The sequence below is a fragment of the Cyrtonyx montezumae genome, unplaced genomic scaffold, assembly GCF_038088225.1.
Source record: "Cyrtonyx montezumae isolate F1298 unplaced genomic scaffold, pur_monq_1.0 scaffold_2, whole genome shotgun sequence".
Lineage (NCBI taxonomy): Eukaryota > Metazoa > Chordata > Aves > Galliformes > Odontophoridae > Cyrtonyx > Cyrtonyx montezumae.
In genome coordinates, this window is record NW_027071936.1 from 54697614 (window position 1) to 54722901 (window position 25288).

At 35.9% G+C, this 25288-nt stretch overlaps 1 protein-coding gene across 2 annotated transcripts in view; it reads right to left on the reverse strand.

The window, feature by feature from the left end:
• CPEB2 (cytoplasmic polyadenylation element binding protein 2) overlaps positions 1-25288 on the reverse strand; it is a 49473-nt gene that overhangs the window by 18570 nt on the left and 5615 nt on the right. Inside the window, exons 3-5 of one of the 2 annotated variants that reach the window (XM_065735746.1) lie at positions 16253-16343; positions 7685-7735; positions 1303-1326 (exon numbers count right to left, since the gene is read on the reverse strand). In XM_065735746.1, coding sequence (XP_065591818.1) covers positions 1303-1326; positions 7685-7735; positions 16253-16343 — 166 coding nt within the window. The remainder of the gene's footprint in view (positions 1-1302; positions 1327-7684; positions 7736-16252; positions 16344-25288) is intronic. The other variant, XM_065735747.1, reaches the window with a different exon arrangement.

Here is a 25288-nt window from a genome sequence, read left to right on the forward strand (position 1 = left end):
TGCTGGTTAGACTACTGCCACGGAAGCATTTAGGTTTTTTTGTTTGTTTGTTTGTTTTTGAAACAAGCACACACACACTTAAGGATCAAGTAATCCCTTCAGATATCAAAATTACCTTTTAACTTTTCTCTGAAATTATTTTAGATAATTCCATTTCTGACTTAACAATATACTGATTATTTAGGAAGAAAATACTCTACTACAACGATCATTATAGCGATTTATTGTTTCCACAGGCCAGAGTTAAAAAGCAATGACAGAGAGAATCTAAGGCTCTGTTCCCCCTACAAACTAAACAACGAGAAAATGTTTTGAAGTGGTACCAGTGAGATCAGTTTTACTTCAATGTGGGGAAAGCTTTCCCAAAAGCAGTGTAGCTCCTCACAGAGCTAGGATGACACTGATGACAGTGGATTAACACATTCAGAGCAACACATAATCTGAATCCAAATACTTACTTCTTCCTTCTTTTCACTTTTAAATGCCTCTCATCTGAAGACAGTAAAAAGTAATTTCCCAGGCTTTCAAATCCCTCCCAAGGACTCTGAACTAGAAGGATAAGCCCTTTAAATACTTGTTTATTTTTGTTTTATGGCAGTGAAAAGAATGGTATGGAATCTGACACAAATTGTCAGAACACTGTAGTGCTATTACAGACATAGATCATGACCTACATCTCTCCTCCCTAAAATGGGGCTAACAAGAAACTTGTTACAAACAAACACAGAGATCAAGACAGACAAATGCAGTGTATATTGTGAAGAGTGAAAGTTATTAAGGATCTTGATGTTTTTTGCTGCACGTCTTTCTAACAGCCAATGGTTACGTTATCATACAATTGAATCAGTACTGTTTTTCTAGGGTCAGTTAACATATACTGATTTATACTGCAACCAATTTTTGTTTTCAGAGGGTTGTCCGTTAGATTTCTTACCAAGTTTAGGAAATGTTTCAAAGATTTACACAATCACTTACACAGAAGCAAATGAAGATGAGTTAGGATAATTAGCAAACCGTATACTTTTTAAGGAGGCAACAACTGCAAGCAGTTACCATTAGCATGAATAAAATTATGATTAGAGCTACAGTGTTTGAACTGATTAAGGGATTTGTAATTCAAAATTTAAGAAGAGATCAATGATCCAAGTAATCCACCCCGCCTTCCCTCACACCCTCCAACTTCCCCATATTAAGGAAACATGCAGGTAAGCATTTATAATAAACATCTGGATTAATTAATCATAAGGATCAGTAACAGCTCCATCAGAATTAATCGTACTGTAACAAGCAGAAGTGAGTTACCTCGTCTTCGCCCATAACTCCTTGCTGCATGTAAACAAAGGACAAATTGTCAAATGTCAAACAACTGCGTTATGCCCACATATTAAAATATTTATCATAGAAAAAACTATGTGGGTGAGCAATAAATAAAGATGTGCACTGCGATTTGCCATTACTAACTGTAGAAAAGACTGCAATAAATTAAAGTCTAACTGAAGTATAATTCTGTTTTACTCCCAAATTGATGCTAGAACTAGCTACGAGGAATATAGTTTAAAACATGGCAATGTTGCACAAGTATTAAGTATTCACTGTGCCTTTAAACTTGATCTTCAATTCCCGTTAATTATGGAAGCTTAAAACACAGTACATATATAATTAATCTCCACAAATGCAACTTGTATCATATACAAGTGTCTAAATAATGCATAGGGTACTGAAACTGTAAAAAAGGAATATATTGCTTTAAAAACCACGTAGCAAGCGCTGCATTAATCACAGAAACATCCTGGTCCATGGAACAGTTTGTACAGTCCTTTCAGTGACAATGCAAATGCTATGACCTTCCTTTTTCATGAAAGGACCTAGCAGAAAATTAACCGCAAGGTTTTGTTTGAAACAAAAGACTCCTTGTGGTGGCAAACAAAATCAGGGCACAAGTCACAAGAAACAGCATTGTACCAGAAACACTACACAAAGGCGATGCAGCGATTTCTGACCGACTGCAAGTAAATCCAAGGTTTGCCTAACTTCTGAGTTTTGCAAGCTTCTTAAAGAGATCGTGTGCAGAGCTACTGCCTCTGGAACTGTACCGACTGCTCCTCGGCCTGAAGGTTAAGGAACCTAAAATTAGACGGATTACTAATACAAAAGCAAGTTATGTGCAATTTCTCAGTTTCACTTCTACAAGGTATTTTCAATTCCTGTTTCTCAGATACGAAATCTGAGAAGGATCACTTTAATCTCTGCAGCACTGTAGTTAAAAATCCAAATAGATTACTGTTAAACACTTTACAGTGATACTCACAAAAAAAAAGATTACTGTGTTTCCGCATTATTGTTTTGATTTTACGGGGACTTCATTGTCAGATTCCTTCTAAAATGCAACTTTGGTTCTGAGACACTGACACTCACGCAGCCTCACGAACTCAATGTCTCATGAATGTCATTCACTGTTCCATTTCACATTATTAAACACTTACATGCTGATACTTCCCATTTGCATAGTTTAAATAAGTATACATTTTTGTTCTCATCATCCCTACCATGAATTCAGTGGATTGCTTATGGAATTCTGAAAGTCTCTCTCGTATTTCCTCCCTTAAAAAGATATTTCTTACATGACATTTGGTATATTTCTATCCAACTTGCACTGAATATTCTTCTGAATTTATTTTCCTTCATCTGAAAGGATTACGGTTAATTACAGTAATTTTTTGCTTGAAGTTTCTCCGTATTTTCCCACTTTCTATTGTAACCCATAACAAAAAAACCCAGTTTCAATTCCCAAATGGAAGCACCGAAATCCTGCTTTTCCACTTGAAAACAGAATCCACAAAATACAACATATTCTTCTACAGAGGATCTGATTATTTCTCCTACTAGGGGATGCTGAGTGGAGAAAACAGTGTCCAACTTCAGACTTATTACCATCTGAAGTCAGGCACTTTCAAGACACGCAGCTTGGCCACTGCTGCAGCAAGTAAGAATCTTTTCTGACTGTTGGCCAAAGAGACTCCCACATAGCATTACAAGTAGCGTCACCAAGTCCCCGTCTAACCCCATGTACTCCTTTCTTTTTTTTTTTTAACCTCCTTCCACAAATAAAACTAGAGTAATCAGGGAAAATCTGAGTGCAACACAGCAATGAGTGCACTGCCACATTCCCTTTCAAAGAGTAACATGGAAATGCTTATTAGTAGGCATCTTCTGGCACAAAGCCTCAGTAATTTTTCTTCTCTTCTGCAAGTTCTGCTCCTTTCTGCCAACCAAACCAGCTCGGCTACTTTCTTATGTATTACTAGTTAAGGCAAACTGACACAGACAAAAATATTTTGTTACAGTACACCTCAACTATTTCTCTATGCGTTTTAAAACAGCAGCGATTTTAGGGATAAACACAGAAAGGTTACTGGAATCCTAAGAAAAGCCACAATGGGAAGAATAATTGCTGCACTATTTTATACATATAGAAATAATAATGATACATCAAAGTTATCTGTTTATCTTGTGCACTCTTTGCTTAAGCAAAACAATGACATCAGAGAAAATGGGAAAATAACTGTATTTGATATTTTCACACTATTTACTTCACTTGCGTGGCAAATCTCTCCTAATACTCATCTGTTTTGCCCATTTGGATTGCAAACTAGTTTGGGCATGGATTTTTTGCCACTTGATTGTAGAAAACTTTGATCTCCTTCTTAAATTCCAATTTGAAGGCAGTACTGCAATAGATGTGACCACTGATAACAAAATGCAGGGTTTTGCAAAACTCATTTTTTTTAAATTCTTTTTATCCATAGTTTAGGATCACAACCACCGTGCTTCTACTATATATGACAGGATCTCATCAGTCTGCTTCCCCACTCACTAAAAATATGATGTTACAGTGAACATATTCTTTCTAGCTTCATGAAAGTTCAGTATTTTCGTGTCCCCAGTGTACATATTTCTATATTACTGTCTCCCACAGGTTACTGTTTCTGAGGACAGTCCCAATGAACCAAACTTTCAGTACGAAGTGAACAATGGAATATTCTTTTACATTCAATCTAGATTAAATAAAAAATGTTCTTTTGTATTTTTTTAAATACCATGCACATTTGTATTACACCCATCAGAACATGTGCTTACAGATATATATTTGAGATATATTTATATACAGTTTTTATACAGTTTTATATATATACATGTATAAAATATACATTTACATAATAAGCATCTGTGTTCAGAGAAACAAATAACTGTAGTGGAGAGAGACCTCTGCAGATTGCCAGTCACTTGCAGTTATGTGTGATTTACAACAACAAAACAGAGATTGCACTTCCTGCTTTCCTTCCTGAATTCGTTCCAAGAATAAGTCATACAGAAATAATCTTTGTATCAATTACTCTGTGATGGATATCCTCCCCAGCCAAAAACTTTTCAAGATTTCATATAAGTGAGAAAGTATAAGGGATACACTTAGAAAATACAAACTAATTAGCACGTGCAAAAAGCATATATCCTTATAGTTAAAAACTTCTGCTTCTGTATCTCTGAAGTTGAATACTAACAAACCTGGCAGAAAAAGAAAAAATCAGCATCCCCTTTCTGCAAGTTCAATCAGCTCAGAGATTAAAACAAAAATCTAGACAGAAGTAAATACACTTTTTGCATGTATTTATATTGTCTTGAGGTTGGATAATTTGGCAAATTATGTCAGACACATGCAAATGCATTATTTCTAGTTTATTCAGATGTCTTTACATTATAAAGCAGAGATTAAACACGCAAATATTTCAGCAGCTTGAACTGTTGAGCTGAATTAAAAATATGGTGTGAAACAGGAAAAATCCTACCAGACGAACTTCCTATATTTAAAGGCATCTATGAACTTTATGATATAAAGTCAAATTAAATGCTGTTTGCATTTAATTAATTTAACACCCTGATGTGCATGCCCAGATGGGGAAAGTGAAGTAATAAAGCTTTTTTCATTAATATGTATTTGTTACTTAAAGAAATCTATCAGTTATAGCTGATTTTTTTCAAGACTATAGGGTAACAGAGGTAGGTGCCTAACTCCCATTACATTCCATCAGGTTTGGGTGCCTAAACTTTATTTAGATTCTTTGCGAAGTCACATTTACAGATTCTAAGGATGAAAGAGATCATTATGACCATTCAAGTATGGCATTTGTAACAGAGTACAGAACGGCATTCAGAAATTCTTATATTCGCAAAATTTAGTAACTTCTGTTTGAAGTAAAATATCTTTCTTAAAAGCATAATCAGCTTTAAGCATCTCCAAGTGATGGAAAGCCTCTTGATACAGTGGCTGAATAGCGAATTATCATGGAATCACAGAATGGCTTAGGCTGGAAGGGATGCTGAAGATGTAGTTCCCTGCTATGGACAGGATTGCCAATTATACTAATAAGTTTCAATAGCCATTTAAAAATGCATTAGAACCATAAAGGGGGTACCCTTTAATGGTGAAAAACACTCTGAAACTCTTACACTTGGATACTCACTACAAAAAGAATCTAAGATTGAGTAGTCAATTAAAGACATACTCAAGTAACACCATTCCAAAGCGTTTTTACTTGACTTCTAAGAGGGGTCATAAAAAATCCTTTTAACAGCTTGAGATGAAACAGATAAATAATTATCAGATATATAATTTATACAAACATAAATCAGCTTTCCTTCATTTCATTAATTTAAATAATGAAAACTGCAAACATTAAGTACAGATTAAGTGATGTGGAAAACATCTACCATTTGAGAAGAGGAAAGCTAGCTAAAAATCAGTTTTCTCCTGAAGTGTTCAACCTCAAGGTGGTTAAAGTTAAAAATGTTGCTGCTTTTGTTTTATGAAGGACAGCTATTACTGACCCTCCTCGTAATAACTACAACACTATGTCATTTTCTCAAATGTGAGTCTCTATGGATCATCAGTTCCCCTTTTCCATATTCCTCCCTCCACAGAACCAACTAAAGGAAAACTGCAAACCATTCATGTGAACTCACTTCAGCAGACAAAGCTGAAGCCCTCAACTTATTTTGTGTGTTCAAATTGTGATTTTCCTTACCGCACTTGGAGAAAGCCCCTCAACTCTTGCAAAGAAACAAAGGTTGTGATGGAGTCTGAAACAGCTGGAGCTTCCCAAAGCTGTTGTTAGTGTTTCTATTTTTTTAGCATTAAATAGCTGTAGTTCTAGATTCTCCTGCCTCACACAGATACAGACAGTACATTTGACTGCACCAACAAAGGACTCAGAATCAAATTCTAGAGGGCATACCTAAAAAATAGGTATGCTGCAACACCTGTATTTTAGAAACTGTTATTTTTCTCTCTCTTACTAAAGGTTATATGTAATATTGCAGCTTTTGTAAAGGACAGCTGTTATACTGAATGCTAGCCTTCAAACATCAGTGGAAATCTCATCAGCGTAACAATCTCATCTCATAACAATCCAAGGTACTTCTTTGTGCATAGTCTAGCCCTGTGGTGACGCTTTCAGGATAGTCCGGCACCACGGACTTGCATTTTTCCAGTGTCACCAATAAAAGCACAGACTTTTTTCCCAGATATTCCATATTGTACTTGCATGCAGCACTATGAAAAGAGAAGCTTACCATTCTAAGCATTAAACATTTTTTACAAAATCTGAGTAACTTGCCACAAAATATTTCAGTTTATTGTAAGATTGATTAAGGTTTAATACCTTCCCATCTGATGCTTCATTACCAATCAGGAGAAAATCATCATGGGATTAACACTCAGTGTCACAAAAAGAAATGATTACTTTCCATTTTATGTCCACTTCCACAAGTGTAAATGACTGTACAGAAGCGGAAGGCAATAGAATAAAAAAAAGCTCAATGGAACCACAATCCTAAAGTACATACTCTGTTTCTATTTTTCACAAATAGTTTTTTACTGGTCAAATTCAGACCCATTGTTATCCAATAATTAAAAGTAAACGAGAAAAATGTAGTTGCTTTGTGTATGAGATTCCACTTTTTCTAATCCTGTGCATTGGTGGCATTATAACTCTAATTTTTCCCAATGTAGAAAACATTTGTGTGCAAAATCCCTGATTTATTATTGACTTAGATGGATTACCAAGCTCTGCTTCCTTCTTTAGCCTTGAACAAAGGCTAAAGTTCATGCCTTCACTGAGTAGCAGATGTTCATGAAGTTTGACCTACTGGGAGAGGAACGTGAACGTGAACTCTAGCTTCAGTGTGTTCTACAGTTAGCAACATATTTGACAAAGCCACATAGAAAAATAAGAAAAAATACGGTATCACATAATTGTAGTAAAAAGTATATAGTTCACTGTTTATCGACACAAGACGCATTCTGGACCTCTTATTTTTTCTAATTCTCATTCCAGTGTGCTAGTTTTTTTTGCAGAGCTTTGGAGAATGCTATTCTAGTGTGCTTGAGAACAAAAAGGAACAGAGCATCTTTAAGTATTTCAGATTTCCAATAAGCTAGAAATAATGAAAGGCTGTTGCAAGATTAGCTGTTGCCATTCAGCTCTGAAAAATGGCAACAGTCCCATCAGTGTTAAAGACTAGAGGCAAGTAATTCAATAACAGAATATAATAGCATAATTTTGTACCAACATGTCAGATTTAAACTAAGCTAGAGATAATTAGAAACTGTTATAAGATTAGCACTTACCATTTAACATCAGAAGATTGTCAGTCCCTGGATGTGGATAACTCAAGCGACCTTAAAAGAAAGCAAAAAGCAAAGAATAAAATAAACACAGGGGTGTTAGTTGTTACGCTAGAAAATAATAATACAACAAAGAAATGAAATATCACTTCTTCAAATTTAAATATAAACTCTATTTCCAGTTTGCCTAAGGGAAATAAAGAGCTAATATTTAACTCCAAGCACATTAACCAACAATACCCTTGACCCAAGTTAAAGCCGACAAGAACAGACTTCTTAACCTTAATTCTCTGGTCATAAGATCTACAGTGTGCTTTGGGATCAGCTCCAATAGGATAAAGCCACTTTTTGTTTCATGACACCCAGAAATAGTGCTGACTGCTTTAGTCTTCTCCTTCATACCGACTGTGAATAACTGTACTATGTACGTTGCTTAACAGAGTGGCACTTCTACAGTTTAGTGCCTCTCTACTGAATTGATGCAAGAAAAAACATGTCAACAGGAATTAATATTAAGGCATTAAAAACTTATTAACCGATTTATGATCGCATCTCGGTGCTTTGCATGTAATAATCGTGTGCAATATTTTTTAGTAAGTCTGGCAAAACTGGAGCAGCACTTCACCTACAGAATTAAAAAAAAAAATAATATGATGCATCACATTTTCTCTGCAACACCCATCAAATAAAAATTACATAAAACCTCTCATTCTGACATTAGAACTCTTCAAGTATTGCATTTTACTACATTAGTAGCATGTTGTACTGCTTTAAAATGCACAGTTGAAGTGTCTCTTCACTACCAATTCCTTTTTATTAAAGACCTTTTCTGCTTACAGGAAGCTGCTAACATACCAGTAGTTCACACTGACCCAGAGAGAAATTTACAATAGCTGCTGTGTTTAGAAGTGTGCTTTTAAATGAAAAAAAAAATAAAAATCCCAAACCCAAAACAAAACGTATATTTTCCTGTATCTTCCTATGAAAACATATTTGCTTGTTTATAATCCTTAAGTATACATAAATTTCTTTCTTTTTTTTTTTTTTATCTTTTGGAGGAAACTAGAACATTTGTTGAGACAAAAAGAATGCAGGCTATATGCAATGCATTTAAAACTGAGACAGATTTAAAGGGGAATATGTATGCAGATGTCTTGCAAGACGTAAGGAAATATTAGTATTATGCTGTAGATAATCATACCCTAACAAGGCTTGTGCTTTCTGAAAAGAAACATAGGAAAAAAAATAGAATGAAAATCAAAACAGTAATCTATGTGTTAAACTTGTCTAACAGTCCAAATCATACGCTTCATTTTTTCCTCTGTTAGAAATTTCTTGCAATAGCATTTCTGGGTCCAAAAGGACACTTGGGGATTAAATAAAAAATCCTTTTGCAGAAAAAAATTTACATAATGGTGCAAAAATTTTGCTTTTCCCCCATGACAAACGAACTTGAGAACTATAAAAAAATACAGAAAAAGTAATGATCATTATGAACTCTTGCACTCAAAACATCAAGATTAAAACCCCCAAAATTATACAGATACTCTCTCCCAGCAGATTTCATGACTGTTAGAATGAACATTACTAGAGCAGCTGAAGATACGTAGGAACTCTGCCTATTTGTTTAAGAATTTGGAAAGCGTAGGTGAATGGCATCCAGAAGAGCCTTGCTGCCTTCTCCAACTTCCACCAAACGTTTAAGCAGGCTTAGGCAATATATTAAAAAAAAAATCACTAATTTTTCTGAACAGTAAACATTCTGTGGCTCTAGAAATGCATGCTGGTGTTAACAAGAAATGCATAGAGAAGAACGCATCCCTAAATCACAAGCAGCCTGGTTTTTAAGAAGTCACTTTGCTTTTCTTCTTCTACAAAAGTAATACTTATTTGCCTAACACTAAGAATTTACTGTCACCATCCTCTTTACATATGGTGAAACAGAAGTACTTGCAACAAACACTTGAGTGGTTTCTTGATGCTGAATAGCAACATAAATAGTGAGAACTAATCACAGCATACTGAATCTGCTCGAGCCTGCTGACGTTCTCCTTGCTCTGTATATACATACCTTTTTCTTTTCTCAATTAGCCAAGGAGGCAAAAGATACAAACCCTAACTACAACAGAAAAACAGGTAAGATTTAAGGCCTATCACAAGAGAGAACTGCACAAATACCAATATCTACAGGGGAAAGCAGCTGATCGTTGACTCTGGGTTTACCACTCCATTTTTGTGTTCTTTACACATTTTTCCCCTCTAGCATGAATAAACTGCACCTGTAACATAAGGTGCCAAACTGAAAAAGCTGAAATAATAAAGCACTTCTCAAGAAGCAGTGGGGAGGGCTGCACTAAGGAACACTCTGAATTCACTGGGCCCACTACTCCTACATCATGCCTATGAGTCACACAAACACCAAGAAACCACATCTTGCTGTTCTGAAGATGAATTTGCTAGCTTAGATAATAATTTGAAGGTTAAAAGAGGAAAATAAGTGACACATTTCATACAGGTACTGCTGTACTGATACTTGTTTTTGGTCTTAGTTATTTCAGTGAAATCACATTTTGTGATTTAACTATAGATATGTCATTCTGCTGTACCTAATACTTGCATTTTACTACCTTGTGTAGTACTTGGGGTTTATAATCTTGAAAATATTTTTAAGGTTTTCTCACTTTTTCAAAACATAATCACTGCTATTTGTTATATTAACTTCAATTCTTATGCCTCAGTCTAATCTGAGGAAGTAAAATGCAGTGCTTCTAGGGAGTTCACCTGAATTTAATGGTATGAATAAATTCAGAAAATTTCCTGTGTTGAATCAGGTGCGAGATAAGTCCCATACAGAGTTCAGATAACTCCAATCTGTTTAAAAATAGTGTAGAATAGATACATATAATGTAAAATATCAATATAGAAAATAGAGAACAATGGCAAACCATCTTATATCAATTTAGCTATCACATTTTTCTTCCTATTCAGCTCTTTCCACTAAATGTAGTTAAATGCTGTTAAATAACATGTACCATTTTTACGAGTGCTCTCACTACAAATCCCATTCATTCCCATCTTCAATGTCAATAATCTAGAACTGTATGACCATTCAATGCTTATTCTAGTTATTCCAGTAGTTTCCACCTGCTTAAAATATGATTTGAATTAGACAGAAAGATGCTATGCTGGTTTAAAAATAACAACTACATATCAGTAACAGAATATCCACTATTTAAATAATAGATGTATTTAATTCCTGAGAAATGAAAACTAATCACTTCACTGACTGCCTGCAGAACAGAGCTCTACAGCATCCACAATTAGTACCATACTGTTACTAGAAAAAAAACACAATTGCTAGTATTATAGTACTCTATCATAAACTGTCATACTGTAGAAAGTTTCTCTGCGTAAGTCTAAGTCTTGGAACTTCAGCACACCGCCACTAATTATTCTTCTGTACCACAGTAAATTCAGAATAGCACTACTGAGGGGAAGCAGATACTTTTGACATTTCTTATATAATTGACTTTCTATTAAATTTAATCCCCTATTCCAAATCTACACGAGTAAAATTAACATAACTGGTTGGTATGTATACCTCACAATGTATTCTTTCATAAGGAGAGAAAGAAACAAGCTTGCAAATTAGTTTTAGCAGGCCAATTTATCCACTACATCCAATTAAAAGTCTTGATAATGAAATTATGAGAAAAGAGTAACAAATGTGGTTTCAGTTACATTTCTGTAAGCTCATGTTACTAATACAGTTTTTTTTCCCCAGGCCTCTTCTGAGCATCCAGATACAGTTGCACTTACTCTGTCTTCATTTTAAGGCAAATTCATACCTACTATCAGAAATGCATACTTTCTGCAGGGCTGCCCAAATATTAAAACATTTGAGTTACACCTAAATTTACAATTGACCACTCGAAACACTGCTGATTCATGGCTTCACAAGTTTGATGTTTCATTGTCTGCATCCCCTCCTTTTTTCTTTTCCCTAAGTCCCAAGTGATTCATCGAGGCGATAAGAATCGCAAATTCCTTTCCCACTTTCTTTTTTTCTGTATACTTCTTGATTAGAAGAGAAAAGTCTTCCATGTTAAGCTTTTCCCAAACTACTTGAGCAGATAGGGAATGGTTGAGTTTCAGCAGGTTCAGAAAGCTCCGTTTTTGAATCAGCGTAGATAAGACAACAGCACAAAGCCATGTTTGGACAACACCTAGTTACAGAAAGCCTAGCTACTACATTTTCACATGCTTGTGTAAGAATTACATAAGCCTGAATGAGGCCAAATGTGCTGTCTATGGCAGCGTTAGGCAAATGAGTCTATCAGACTTCAACAGGAACATTTTTCCCCCCAGTGTTTCTAAGAAAGAAACCTACAGAAAACATTTTGAATGTATGACTTCAAAACCTCTTAACAGGATAAAAAGAGCAGCTTCCCCTTCCCAGCTTTTTACCCTGTGCCTCAGAAATCCTTTTTGGAGTATGACTTGAATTACCCCAGGATACAACTGCATGACTTTAAATCTTACTGCTTCCTAATGTAAAATGAAATTATTCCAAAACAAGAGCTGTCACATCCAAAGAAAATGTGCTCTTCAGTCACCACTGCCTTTTTTTTATACTTGACGGCGTGCTCCAGCAGGTTGCTTTTAAAAGGAACATATAAAACAGCTGAAAAACTTAACTAAACTAATTGAACGGGAAAATGAAAAAGGGAAACAGTAACCTAAGTGCATCAAGTTATTTTCCTTAAGTAAGTCAATAAGTGTTTTATGATTATTTTTATTATTAGCTATATAAAGAGGTCTTATTTTAGGTCCCCCAAAATCTATTTTTTTTCCTCTTCCCTTCACCACAAAAGCATGGAGAAAACTTCTTTTTCCTATAAACAAACTTCATATTTGTTCTTGTTTCTCCTATTAGGATGACTAATTGAAGTTCTGTACTCTCTTGTATCTAGCTTGCAGAGCTGTGAGAGAGCTGATGAGAAAAGAAGCAACTGTAAATGGAGTAAACTATCAGTGCTCCTGCCCTACCAAAGAGAAGCTTTTACACTGCATTGAAATTGCCATTACCTTCAACAAAACCATGTTTAAAACATTAGATAATGAATCCCATTAAATCACCTGCTCCACAATTTGCATACATATTCATGAAAAATAGAACTAATTGTTTTATATTTTTCCATAATCTGTTTTAGACCAAATGTTTTGGCTTTCCTGCTTCTTAAGACTAGTTTGCTGCATCAGGAAGGACTTGCATTCAAGGGGAGGTTGAGAAAAAAAATACAAGTACAAAAGAGTTTTATGTCCGTTCTAACAATATTCTACTATTTTAGGCTAGCTTCCACCCTTTTAAGGGTTAACAAAAGAAAAAGAAAAGGACATTTAGGAGCAAAGGTGTAAAAATGAATTAATTTAGCCTTTATTCAGTTTAAGTTCTAATGATTGGAATGGATAATCAACTATCATTTTATAAAACTGATTTTGAGAAAACAACTTGGGAAGAGTAGTTTTAATAGAATCAGTATTTTTGCTGCAATAATTAGCGAATTCAAGCTCTTCTTCCCTATTAGACTGCCTTAAAAAACAACTTATTGAATTCCAAAAATCCCTTCTTTTCATTCTGTCCGTAGTTACGACTAAGCTTCATCTAAGTGAAGCTGAAACTACACATCTGTAAACAACCTTCGGCAGGCACAAGGTTAGCTTTCAGTAAGTCATATTTGAAATAAAGGCTCTTCAAGTTCACGATTAGCAAGAACTACGAAATATGACTTCCTGCTACAGTGAATCTTCAAATGCAAATCTTAGAGCTGAGAGCTAGTGTGCACTGTGTCTGTTCTGCATTCTGCAAAATCTGAGACAAGATGCTTAGTCATACTTCAGATATTGTAAGCAGCTAAATCTGAAACACGTGCTTAAAATTCCAGGGACTTTCATTTTACTGCTGTGGTCAGATATAAAAGATGCATTGTTTCAGTGTGCCCAGATTACTGAAGAACGTGTCATAAAAACATTCTCTAGCTATAAAAATATTCGTTACTTACATCCAACTATGCTATACTTAAGTAAGAATAAAAAATAATAATATTCTTAATCCTGTGTGTTATGCAAGCAGATATGATGAGTTCTTATTTAAATGTCAGATTTGCTGTAGTGAAGAGAAATGCCACAGGGACTGAAATGACAAAATCAGTGTTTCACGGTTTCAAGAAAAAAAGTTGCAGTTGCTAGGAGGTTACAGAAATGCCAACTAATGGTGACTGAACATGAGGGATAGGGATAAGCTATTCTTGGATGTGTTTTCTGCTTCGCGTTGCCAGTCAGTAAAATCAATAAGGAATATTTCTCTTGTCGCACTGCTAATAATGTAGCAGTTTTAATTAAAATAACTTCCAAGGAACAAAAAAAAAAAAAAAAGGATCTTCATCAATCTACTTAAATAATAGCACACGATTACTCCATTAAAATTCAGCTGGTGTTTGCATTGTTCTCTGGCACTCAAACAAAAAAAGAAGAAAAGAATTTCCTTTGAATTCATCACTATCTATGGCTTCCATCTGTTTTAGTTCAAAAGTAAAACTTAGCAGAATTTTCACTGGAAGGGTATGATGGTAAAACTGTTAAAAGAAAAAGAAGTCTGTCAACTGTAGACTGAAACCATACACTCACATCCCTAGAAAGCTCAGAATAACTATGGAACCTTCACTGAGTTTTTCAAAAATGTCTATATATGGACATATTTCACTTCATCATAAAAGCTTTGTCTTGTCTTGTTCTCACAAAAAAAAATATTGGAAAGATACAGTTTTCACATAGTGTATCATAATGAAATATGATGAGAAGAATATAAATAGGTCTTTCATGTATTTTGCGTGCCTCTCAAAACTCTTCTGCATTATAAAACCAAAATGAAAAACTGGTAGGGGCACAAAGCAACCACTTTTGTCCCATCAGCGTGCAAAGCAGAAGTGAAGAAACAGTTTTCTTTCAGGCATGTGAGAGGTGTCACCAGTGCATTATAACTGGCGATATGTATTCTCTAATTTTATGCCTAACAATAGCTTTACCTTTTAGTAACCATCTTGATAGTACACTCAGGTTCAGATAACCAAACAAATATTGGTCATGAGTGCAGTAAACTCAAGAAACAATGCTTTGAAACAGGGACAATCAAACTAGTCCCCTTGCCTTGGACGGCATGCACATGCTTTTAGTACACAGCTGTTATCAGGGGAAAACATCCACAGATTTCAACCTTTTCAAGTTACTTTGTAATGTATAGCAAACATGCAGAATGGAGAGAAACTGAGCTTATTGGTAGAATGTAATGAGAAAGTCGTTAAAATAAGAGTAATTTCTCTGTAAGCATCATGAAACAAGAAGTCAGATTTAAGAACAGCTAGGAAAATTTAATTTCAGCTTCCAATGCAGTGGGGAGAAAAACTGACTGGTTAACCAAATGCTATGTACTTACTGATGCTCTGTAGAGATTTTTAGTTTGGAGAGAAAAAACACAACACAAAGCCTTCTGGATTTACGCTATATATCTTCAACTATTAGAGGCTATTCTACAGATCTTCCAACTGAATACAGATCTTACCAGAACAATGAGTAGACTCTGCCTTCCACATTACAGTAACACATGCCCCTACGTATTACTTTAATACATATCAAAGTTAGGGACCTCTAGAAATGAAGTATGGATGGGGGTGAATAACTAATTGAAAAGAGGTAGTTTTTTAAATTCAATACCGAGACAAAATTCAGCATGGCGATTCTGAAATCTTAGATTGTTCTAAAATTAGACTGTGTTAGTCTAATTATAGTATCACAAATGAAGTAGCATTTGGTAAACCGAAAAAAAAGCAGTTTGAGCCCTTAAGTTCAACGATCAACTCCTTGTGAGAATTAGAAAAGCAACTGAAAGGAATGAGTTACTGTACAGTAAACAGAGAAGTTAAAACTGAAGGTCACACACATTCAGTATTTCAGCAGAACCCAGAAGAGTAAGAGGAACCCACAGCCTAAAGCAAAGTGTACTTCTGGACTTCTTTAGACAGAAACCAGACAACCATATGCATTATTATCTTCCACAGGCTCTGAAATTGACAGAATTTATCAGCAGACATCATTTTCACGTTGGCTTTCAGTGCAAAGAACAGGAAGATTCACAGGCAGTGTTTTGATTCCCCTCCCACCTTCTTTTGGCTTGCTCCAGCAGATCAGTGTGTCTTTACAAACTGAGGTAGAACTTCTTGCAGCAAATAAGTCAATTTCAGATAAAGCTAGCTATGAATTTCTCGGGGAGAGGAGGGAAGTTGGAGTGGAAAGGGAGAAATACCTGTGAAGACACTAAAGCTTAAGTTTGAAGTAAGTTTTAAACAACGGTATGCCAAAATTTTCAGGAAAATGCAGATTGAGACTGACCTTCTGTTTAACTTGAGAAAATAATTCATATTTTAATATGAGCTTAGATACTAAATTAGCAATCAGTGTTAATTCAAATACGCAGAATGGATGACCCTTTTTTCTTTATTTAGCATAATAACATACCTTTAAGCGGATCATGCTCTGCTCTCATAATGTCAATAAGGGAGTTTTCCAAAGAGTGCATATTCAGACTGTCATACATTCTATTTCGATCCTAAAAGAGAACAAAATCCTTAGTATCGGAATACAAATTCTATACTTTTTTAACAGGAAACTTGATAGGAAGACATAAGTGCCTGCTAAAGACTGTATGCTCAGATACTCTGAAGATGGATAGCGATACAAAAGCTTAAGGAATATTAATTTATTAACAGTAAGTTTAATAGCATCCAAATATAAAACTAGAAATGCACATCAAAGAACTCCTCTGTATATGCATTTTGATAGACTGGTTCTTTCAGAGGATCTGCTTTAATCAGTTCTGAAGATCCACAGCAGAGCTCAACATTCAGCTGTTTAATGAAGGAGACTAATGCCTCAATTAAATTTAACGCCAAAGTCAAATAGTGAGCAAGATCCCCACCTTACTCAGGGAACTACAGGAAGAGGACAGCCACCTCACGTGAAAGAAAGCATTTGCTTGGTGCTTTGCTAAGAATCTCTCCTAGGCTCGCACCCCCCTGCTGAGACTGCACTCCTTGGTTTCTGGGTCATTAACCTGAGACTCTTTGCATGCAAAGACTTGACTTACAAATGGTCAATGCTAAACGGTTCAAGGTTGGAAAATTAAAGCTAAGCTATGAAAGAAAATGTCACAAAGCTTACTAAAAGATTATCAGCCTTATACAGAACATTTTTTTTTGCAAGTGCTAAGATTAATTAAAAAAAAAGTTACTATAACACCTATCAGATATTTTCACTGAAGATAATAGAAGTCATTACAATAAATCGTAAATATTTTCACCAATTTTCTGTCTAACTCAGACATTTTCTTCTGCATTTTTCAATGCATCCAAATTGCAGGGTTAGATTAAAAAAAAAGGATTACTTAAAACTTCCTTGGTCTTTTTGGAATACCTTCTGCGACTGAAAATAGTTTAAAACCTTAATCTCCTCTACTTGCAAGGCTTCTGGCTGGCCTGTATCATACTTAAGGCATGATTACAGGATTTTACCATTATCTCCTCTCTGGTTGCACTATGTGCACTGCAGAGTTAGGAATACACTGCACCTACCTCATGACTATTAAAATTCTTTCATGCTATCACCAGTACATACATAACAGGACAGAAGAGTTCTGACCCACATTTCCCATAACAGTTCAGCAGAGCTGAGATGAATACAAACTATGTCCTTCAGCAAGAAGGAATTCTTCATAATTGGGCTGCGAAAAAGCAAGCTCTGAAAGAGATGTTTTCTATGAGTCAGAAACCACGACCTACGAAGAGCTCTGCAAAACAATCTATGATCAAACTGAAATGTGTCTGTCACCCTTCATAGAAAGTTTAGCCAATGTGCTAAAACATTAGAATGAAGGAGATGCCACCTTTGTAAGCTCACTCTCCCATCATGCAACTCTGAAGAGTAACGGATTTTTGTAGGCATCACGGAGCTGCAACAGCAGGACAAAAAGTTTGCTATGTTTATTTGAATAGATGTGGTTTTATTTCAACTTTAGACAATCTCTCATCTCCTGCCATGTTTCAGACTAAGTGCCACTGACAGTTTGAGGTGATTTGGTTTAAGTACCAACAAGTCTCCAGTAGTATCTGAGTTCAGAGCAACCTCATTTTGGGACTGCTAGGTTTTCACTCAGTTCTCTGGTTGTCCTAAGCAACAGAATCAAAGTCAAATGACTCACCAGCTTCCATGTCCTTCCAGGTTTATTTCTCAATAGCAACCTATGAAAAGAAGCTGCTTACTACAGCAAACTTGCTTTCAATGGAAGGTGTGAGCTGTGACAATGCATCTATTCCCTACTGTCCCTCGGCAACTAGCATTCACAAGATACTACAGTTTTTAAGGAAGTCTTAAATTCAGCTGACTTCAGTACTTAGTAGGCAGTAAATGCTCTTGCAAAGTCCAATGCCAAGTAAACAGAATCCACACTTCACTACCTTTGTAGCCCATGGCACAGAAGAACAGCATTTGTAAAATGGACAGCACAGTGTATGTAGCAGTTGGTCTTTGTTACAGGCTTACTGAGGAAAACGTACTTATTTTTGATCGTTGCTTTATACACAGAGATAGAAGACAATCTGGTGGTATCCAGCACCAAATGGGGCAACAGATACAAACTGGAAAACAAAAGGAAGCACTTTGATGCTGTACAGGTGGCAAAGCAAAGGCTGCCTAGAGGCTGTAACAGCTCCTCCTTGGGGATCTCCAAAGGCTGCCTGGACATAGGCCTGAACACCCAGATCCCATTGCCCCTGTCTGGGCAGAGGTTGGGCCAGGTCTGACGAATGAAGAAGTCCCCACCAGTCTCGGCCACTCTGTGACTCTGAAGAGTCGCTAGCAGCTGTAGTTCAGCTTTGCTCTGGAGACCAGAAGCTTTTAAGCAAAGACTCTTGTCATGGTTAATCCTTAATACTAGTTTATACACCTTGTTTATAGATCTTAGAGAAAAGGAAAAGTAAGGCACAGCAAGTTTGTGGCATAGTTTAATAGAGCTTCACCCTTGCATCACTCAATTTCACAACTTTTTTTATTTCCAAACTGAAAGCTTTCATGCTGCTGGAAGCAGAAGAAATAAGCTTTCCCCATTCACTTTACACTTCAGACGTTTCATTTCTCTGAAGCTAATAATAGTTATTTGAATTGTATTACTTTGTTTCCAGCAGTGAAAACATAATACAGTCATGTACTGTACAATATAAAAACGTTGTGAATGTGCTGAAGTAGAATTTAAATACAGGCAATACAGGCATTATACTCTGCTGCCTCACTACTACTATTGTTCACATCCTTGGGTGATGTCTAGGTGATAAATGCTTCAAACTTTTAGAATGTATTTCACCTCAGAACCATCAACTGTATCTTACAAAACAATGCTATCTGAAATGCAACTACCTCAAAAGGAGTGAGATGTCCCTCAAAGAAAAGGTTCATTTAAAAATCTTTGAGTAGTTAAGGTTTTATAATAAAATGCCACTTCATGTTCCCCAAATGCATGCATCATATTTTTAAAGAACACAAGTATAATCTGTGCAAATATGAAGCTTTCATTTCAAAGCAGAACTTGAAAGTATGTCAATAATGTAGGTCACATGCTCAAAGATTTTCTAGAGAGTTCTGCTGCAGAAAAATGACCATAGTGCTCTAAAAGGGAACAACGCTATGACAGTACATTCAGCTCCATCTGAAAACTTGTCACAGAGATTAGTGAAAATCACAGTGCAAGTTTGAAAACTACTACCACTGAATTGGTGGCAGAATTGATGGCAGAACTACTTCCATATTGTTCAAAAAGTCTTTCCATGTTGTTTTTGAAGATGACTAACTTCTTATCCACCTTCCTGAAATAATGAAAATAGAAGATTTATTGACATAAAGGCTCTGACACATAACCTAACTGCATGTTAATATACATAGATATTTTTAAGCTGTCCTGACATGAAGAAGTCTTTCTTTTTTTTTTTCCCAAGGATGAGTTTCTGTAGAATATTTCACATTTCTCTCACCTCTGTGGCACATCAATCCTGTGCTAAGAAGCAAATAAACCGTGTCTGTGTCAGAAGGTCCATGCCTCAGTGGAATGTCACAACACAGCACTAGCTTTTCCCTGAGCTGATAAAGTTAACTACTCCCAAGCACTATGTATTCTCACATTAGCTTTTCATCTCCTTATAACTGTAGAAAAGATTTGAATCTTGCTTGACCTATCTTTCCAATTATAGAGCCGCATCTGCATGCACGCATGGAAGAACTGAAAAGGTGTTTTTAGTGCAACTGTCTACAGATTCAGAAATACGTAACTTTGACAGAAACTGTCACCCCAGAAGACTAAGCAAGCGAATTTACAGAAAAGTAGTACTTATTTTCTATTACTATGGAACTACACAGTATAGGGAAGCATGAAGTATCCTATCCAGAGGATGCAGTCAGCCCTAGGACTTGCTGACAGTGTCATGCAAAACACAGATTTCAGATGTACTGCCCTCAAATACCTAAATGTGGAATGAATGGCAGGAAGTCAGCTTTCTCTGAAGAGCCGCTTTCAACACTGAACTGTTGAATAAATCATTTTTCTTTGGATGAAGTATTTAGGACTTTGTATATATATCCACACAATTTATGCGAAGACTATTCGGTTTGAGTATTTGCAGAGCCTCAGTGCAGTCACCTCTCAAAACTTCATATTGTGACTTACAAAGCAAATACAGATGTTGTCAAACTATTATATTGCAAACAATTTTGCTAATCTTTACCGCAAACTCTAAAAATAGATGTTAATAGTTAAGCAGCTAAATACTTGGGAATTTTAGGCATATTCATTGAAGTACTGATCTATAAGAGTACTTGAGGTAAAAAAAAAAAAGGAATTCTGACAGAGGTATTGAGTTCAGTAAATGCTGATGTCTTTACTATGTTACTTTGCATGTCCCTTCACATTCTGAATACATGTAGCACTATCTGACAGGGGCTAAAAACACCTTAGGAGTCATAAAGCTACTAGTCAGGTTAGAGTACAGTCTTGGCAGCTGCAAAAGAGACTCTGTATCTTAGACCCTGATGATTTAAAAGCTCAATTGAAAAAAAAAAAATCAAGCCAAAACAACAAACTTATTCTTTATCATTTCCCAAAGTGAAACATTAACAAGCTTCAGTTTTTATTTTTGCCTTAAAAATGTCCCGAATAAAAATGTGTTCTAAGATTAGAATGTGATAGCTAATTTAGTAGCAACGTACTCCACTGCTCAGCATTAACATTATGGATAATAATATAACAATCAGGTATATTATATACTTTAAGATGTCATCACTACTAACATTCAAGCATCAAGTCATTCTGTTTAGTGAGGACATACTACAATCATAAGCCCCTTGCTGAACCTCTGAATGTCATAAATTAGAAATCCAATACTAAAACATAAGACTTACTACAATTTTTGCTCTAAAAAAAGGATGGAGAAAGCTTTAAAGCAGACAAATGAAATTGCTTGGTTACTTTACACGGTGTCATTAGTGGTAACAACGGACTATAATGTCTTGCAGATATCTGAGAACAGTCAACTCGACAATGTAAGTATTCTGAAGTTAAAATGACAAGAATCAGCAGTAAAAGCTAGCTAAGTAGAGCCTAAAATGCAGCAAGAACGGTTCTTGTGGCAAAGACACACCTACTTCACAGATATGTATGTATTTAGAAATAAAAAAAAAAAATCCCAACAGCATTTTACTGGATCCACAAGGGAATACTTCAGCTCAAGAATATACATTCATGAACTGGCAGCAAACCAGACACATTATGGAAACGATTAAGAGCTTGGCAAAATTGACTACAAGGAAAGACCAGAAGGTTTGTGTATGAACAGCTTGGATAAAATAACTACAAGATCACTATATGAGACATTTGAAGGGGAAGTTTTTATAGAGAATTGTCGGAAAAATCTCCAGCTCACTGCTCCCAGAAATATTTGGTGGCTGTGCTGTTCCTGGAGACATCACAGGTCCAGCTGGATGGGGCTATGGGTGACCTGATCCAGCTGCGGGTGTCCCTGTTCACCACTAAGGAGCTGGACCAGATCACCTTTTAAGGACCCTTCCAACTAAATTTTACAATTCTCTATCTATCCATTCTTGAGTAATGGAATATAAATATATCAGGACATACAGTAAATGTACTTTTGGACAGATCTTAAGTGAGAATGTATTCATTTTAACTTTAGAGAACTGTACTTTGGCGTAGTGAATGAGGTTAGATATGCTACTTGGCATAAATGTCATTGGTATGCTATCATCGTTGCTAAAATATTTTGTGCGTTCCTAAATCCAACTTTTGCATTAATTGAATGAACTAAGTAAGCAGTTCAGAAACTGAAGTAATTTTTAGTAATAAAATTCTTAGTTCAGAAAAAGACAGAAAAACATACACGTGTTTAATCTCTAAAACATTCAGTTAATTGATTCCTTTGATTATCTTTGTAGTCACCAGTACCATTTATTCAGAAGTACTGATCCTGAAGTTAAGAGCCTGTCAGTAGGCTACTCCCTTCTCAGAAAATCTGGTTTTGTGCATAAACTTCAGTAATATTTAATCATATTCAGGTACTCAATCTACTGCGTCAGAAATCCCATAGGCACTGTTCTGTTACAGGTGTTGCTTTAGTGAAAACAAACCAGAAAAACTCTGGCTTATGAGCGTTCAGACAATCACACTCATCTGTAGACTAAGATAACCTCACAGGTAGATACTTTCAAGGCCTTCCACCTTAAGCCAGGGCAGCAAAACACTCAGCACTTCTGAATAAACAGGCCACGTATTTAGGAGTCCAAAGATGGCACTAAGAACCTCAACTGAACAAGTTACTCTGCAGCTGAAATTGGCTACTACGCGTATCATCTGGATTAGTCAGTTAAAACATGAAAGCACATTTAATAAACCATCTTAAACTGACACACAATCTGAAATTCTCTGAGCAGAGGTGATTGTAAGACAGAAGAAATGTGGCAACAGATGAAATTAAATATCTAAAACTCACACCTGCTGTGAAGTACAATTTTAAAATTCATTTTACTTCAGAAGTAGTTTGTTTTCTTTGGAACTTCAGCAAATTTCAAAATAAATGGAAAAAGAAAAATCTGCATTTCTGAGAGATTGTGCCGTACCACACAACCTCCAGCTGCAAAGCTGTGCTCAAGCATAGAAGAATCAAGTTCAGCTTTTAGGACCACGAACATTACACACAGTGCTTGTTTGAACAAACAGGAAGGACAAATCAAGGTGAAAAAAACCACAGACATGCCATGTATTCCCTGAATTCAAAAGGAACACAAACTAAACTTGTATTAATTTCTGTTCAACACTGTGTTCTTCCAACTGATCTCGTTGTAGCTTTTTGTAAGCTTACTTGCAAGATGTCAAGAAACATTAAACTTGCATCAAAATAGAGTTAGTAGACAATTTTATATACATAGTTAGAAGTGGCTTATTATTTTCCTCATCCAATTAATGTAAACAGAAAAAAAAGCATGCACAAATCTCTGACTTCTGTGGTTACGTTTTGGCCATGGAAATGCCCAAAGCATGTTTTTGGGGAAAAAAAAAACAGTATCAGGGACTACAAATGTATCTTTAAACTTCACAGTCCATGTTCAATCGTGGTTTTCTTTTTTTTTTTTTTGGTACTGTATATCAGGGAATAAAACACCCATAGCACAAGACTGAACTGGAATTCAGGAATGTTCCGTCAGCGGTAACAGGTATGTTCTGCTAAAGAATTAGGCTATCTAAAAAAGGAGCATGATTCTCTTTAAGGAAAGAGAAATAGGCGACCGCATTAAAATGCCTAAGTTAGGTAGTGTGACATGCATTTCTAATAGCTCCCTAACGACTCCAGTACAAGACAATAATCCCTTTCCTATGTGGAGTATCTGTAATGGTAACAAGCAGTGTGACAAAGCTAAAACTTGTAGACAATTTCATCTGTGAAAGAGCTTTAGTCAGTATATTTCATGTTATCTTAAAACCTTATGGGGGGAGGAGAAGCTTCTTACAGTAAGTCACAAAGGTTGACTGTTGATTTAAACAGGAACAAGTTAAGCTAGAGTTATCATGATATCTTAACAACTATTCCAAATATACAAAAACAAAACTAAAATTCCCAAGATGTCCTCGTAACAGCCGTAAGCAAAAGAAGCTTAACTGTAACTAGTATGGCCACTAAGAATGCAAATTCACATGGGATATGCTTCAGTTTTAACTATGAAGTACAAAAAAATCTGCTTTCATTCAGTATATGATTTAGTTATCAGTAATAACTTATATTAATTGTCCCTGTTGTGTCAGTTTAATACTGAGAAATATCCACTTTCATCAGAACAAGTGTCAGCTCCATATTGGGAACCCCTCCCCATCAACGCAAACACAAAGAAGTTTCAAAGGGATAAGCTTAGAATTTGTATCCAATTTCTGTGCAGCTCATCTTGTTTGCAGCAGGTACGTGTTCTACAGCAACTCGATAGGCAGCTGACACTGAACATCAAACTTCACTAAACTAAAAAACTAGAACATCAGTGATCTGCAGAAAGTCCATCAGAGAGAGCACTGGCTTTTCTGTGTCCTCAGCTGCTAAGCTTGAACTACCTAAAAAGGTTTAGAATGGCTAGCTGAAGTTTGGAGGAGCAGTGTTTTATCCCCTGCCATACAAAATGATGACTGCAGTTAAAACAGTGATGTGCAGTCACGTGGAAAAGTATTCTGCAAAGCTGCAGTACAAGCTGAACAGCCACATGAAGCTGCAGTCATTGAGTGGAAGCCTGAAAGTAACAGGGCACTTGTACATGTATTTAAATGTTCTCCTGTAAGCCTCTCTAAATGCCTCAAATCTAATGACTAATTTTTTGAGTGTTTCCTGAAACAGCTGCTGTATTTTTAAAAATCCTCAATCTAAATACCTCAGCCTTCTATGGAAGGAAACAAGCACAGTACAAATTAACAAGATGGGTGTTTGACAGCACCACAATTGCCAACACAAGCCCTGATGAAAAGAAGCACGAGCTCTAAACTCTATTTAACTTTTCATTGTGACTTCCAAAATTTAGCAGTCATTACAAGGAATCAACCATAACAATAGTGTAAAAACTGAAAAAATAATAACACCAATTCAATGTAGCAAAATAATTTATGAAAGCATCTAATGTTTCCGTAATAGCAGAAGCAAGACTTCAAAGAGGAGCATTTTCTTCAGCTATGGCTTCATACGTGCAACAGAGATTGACAGATGTAAAACATAAGTACAGCTAGACAAGTCCGGCTACCTAACTGACGGCTCTGGTGTTCTCAGATGAGAGTAATAGTCAAGTGCACCCATCATCCCCCTTCCAGGAAAACCACCAAAACCTAATAAATTACATTTATGTTTCTGGTGCTTTTTTTCCAAGTTTTTTCTACTCTAATATATTGGAATGATTTAAGCTATAGTTGGAATGCACAAG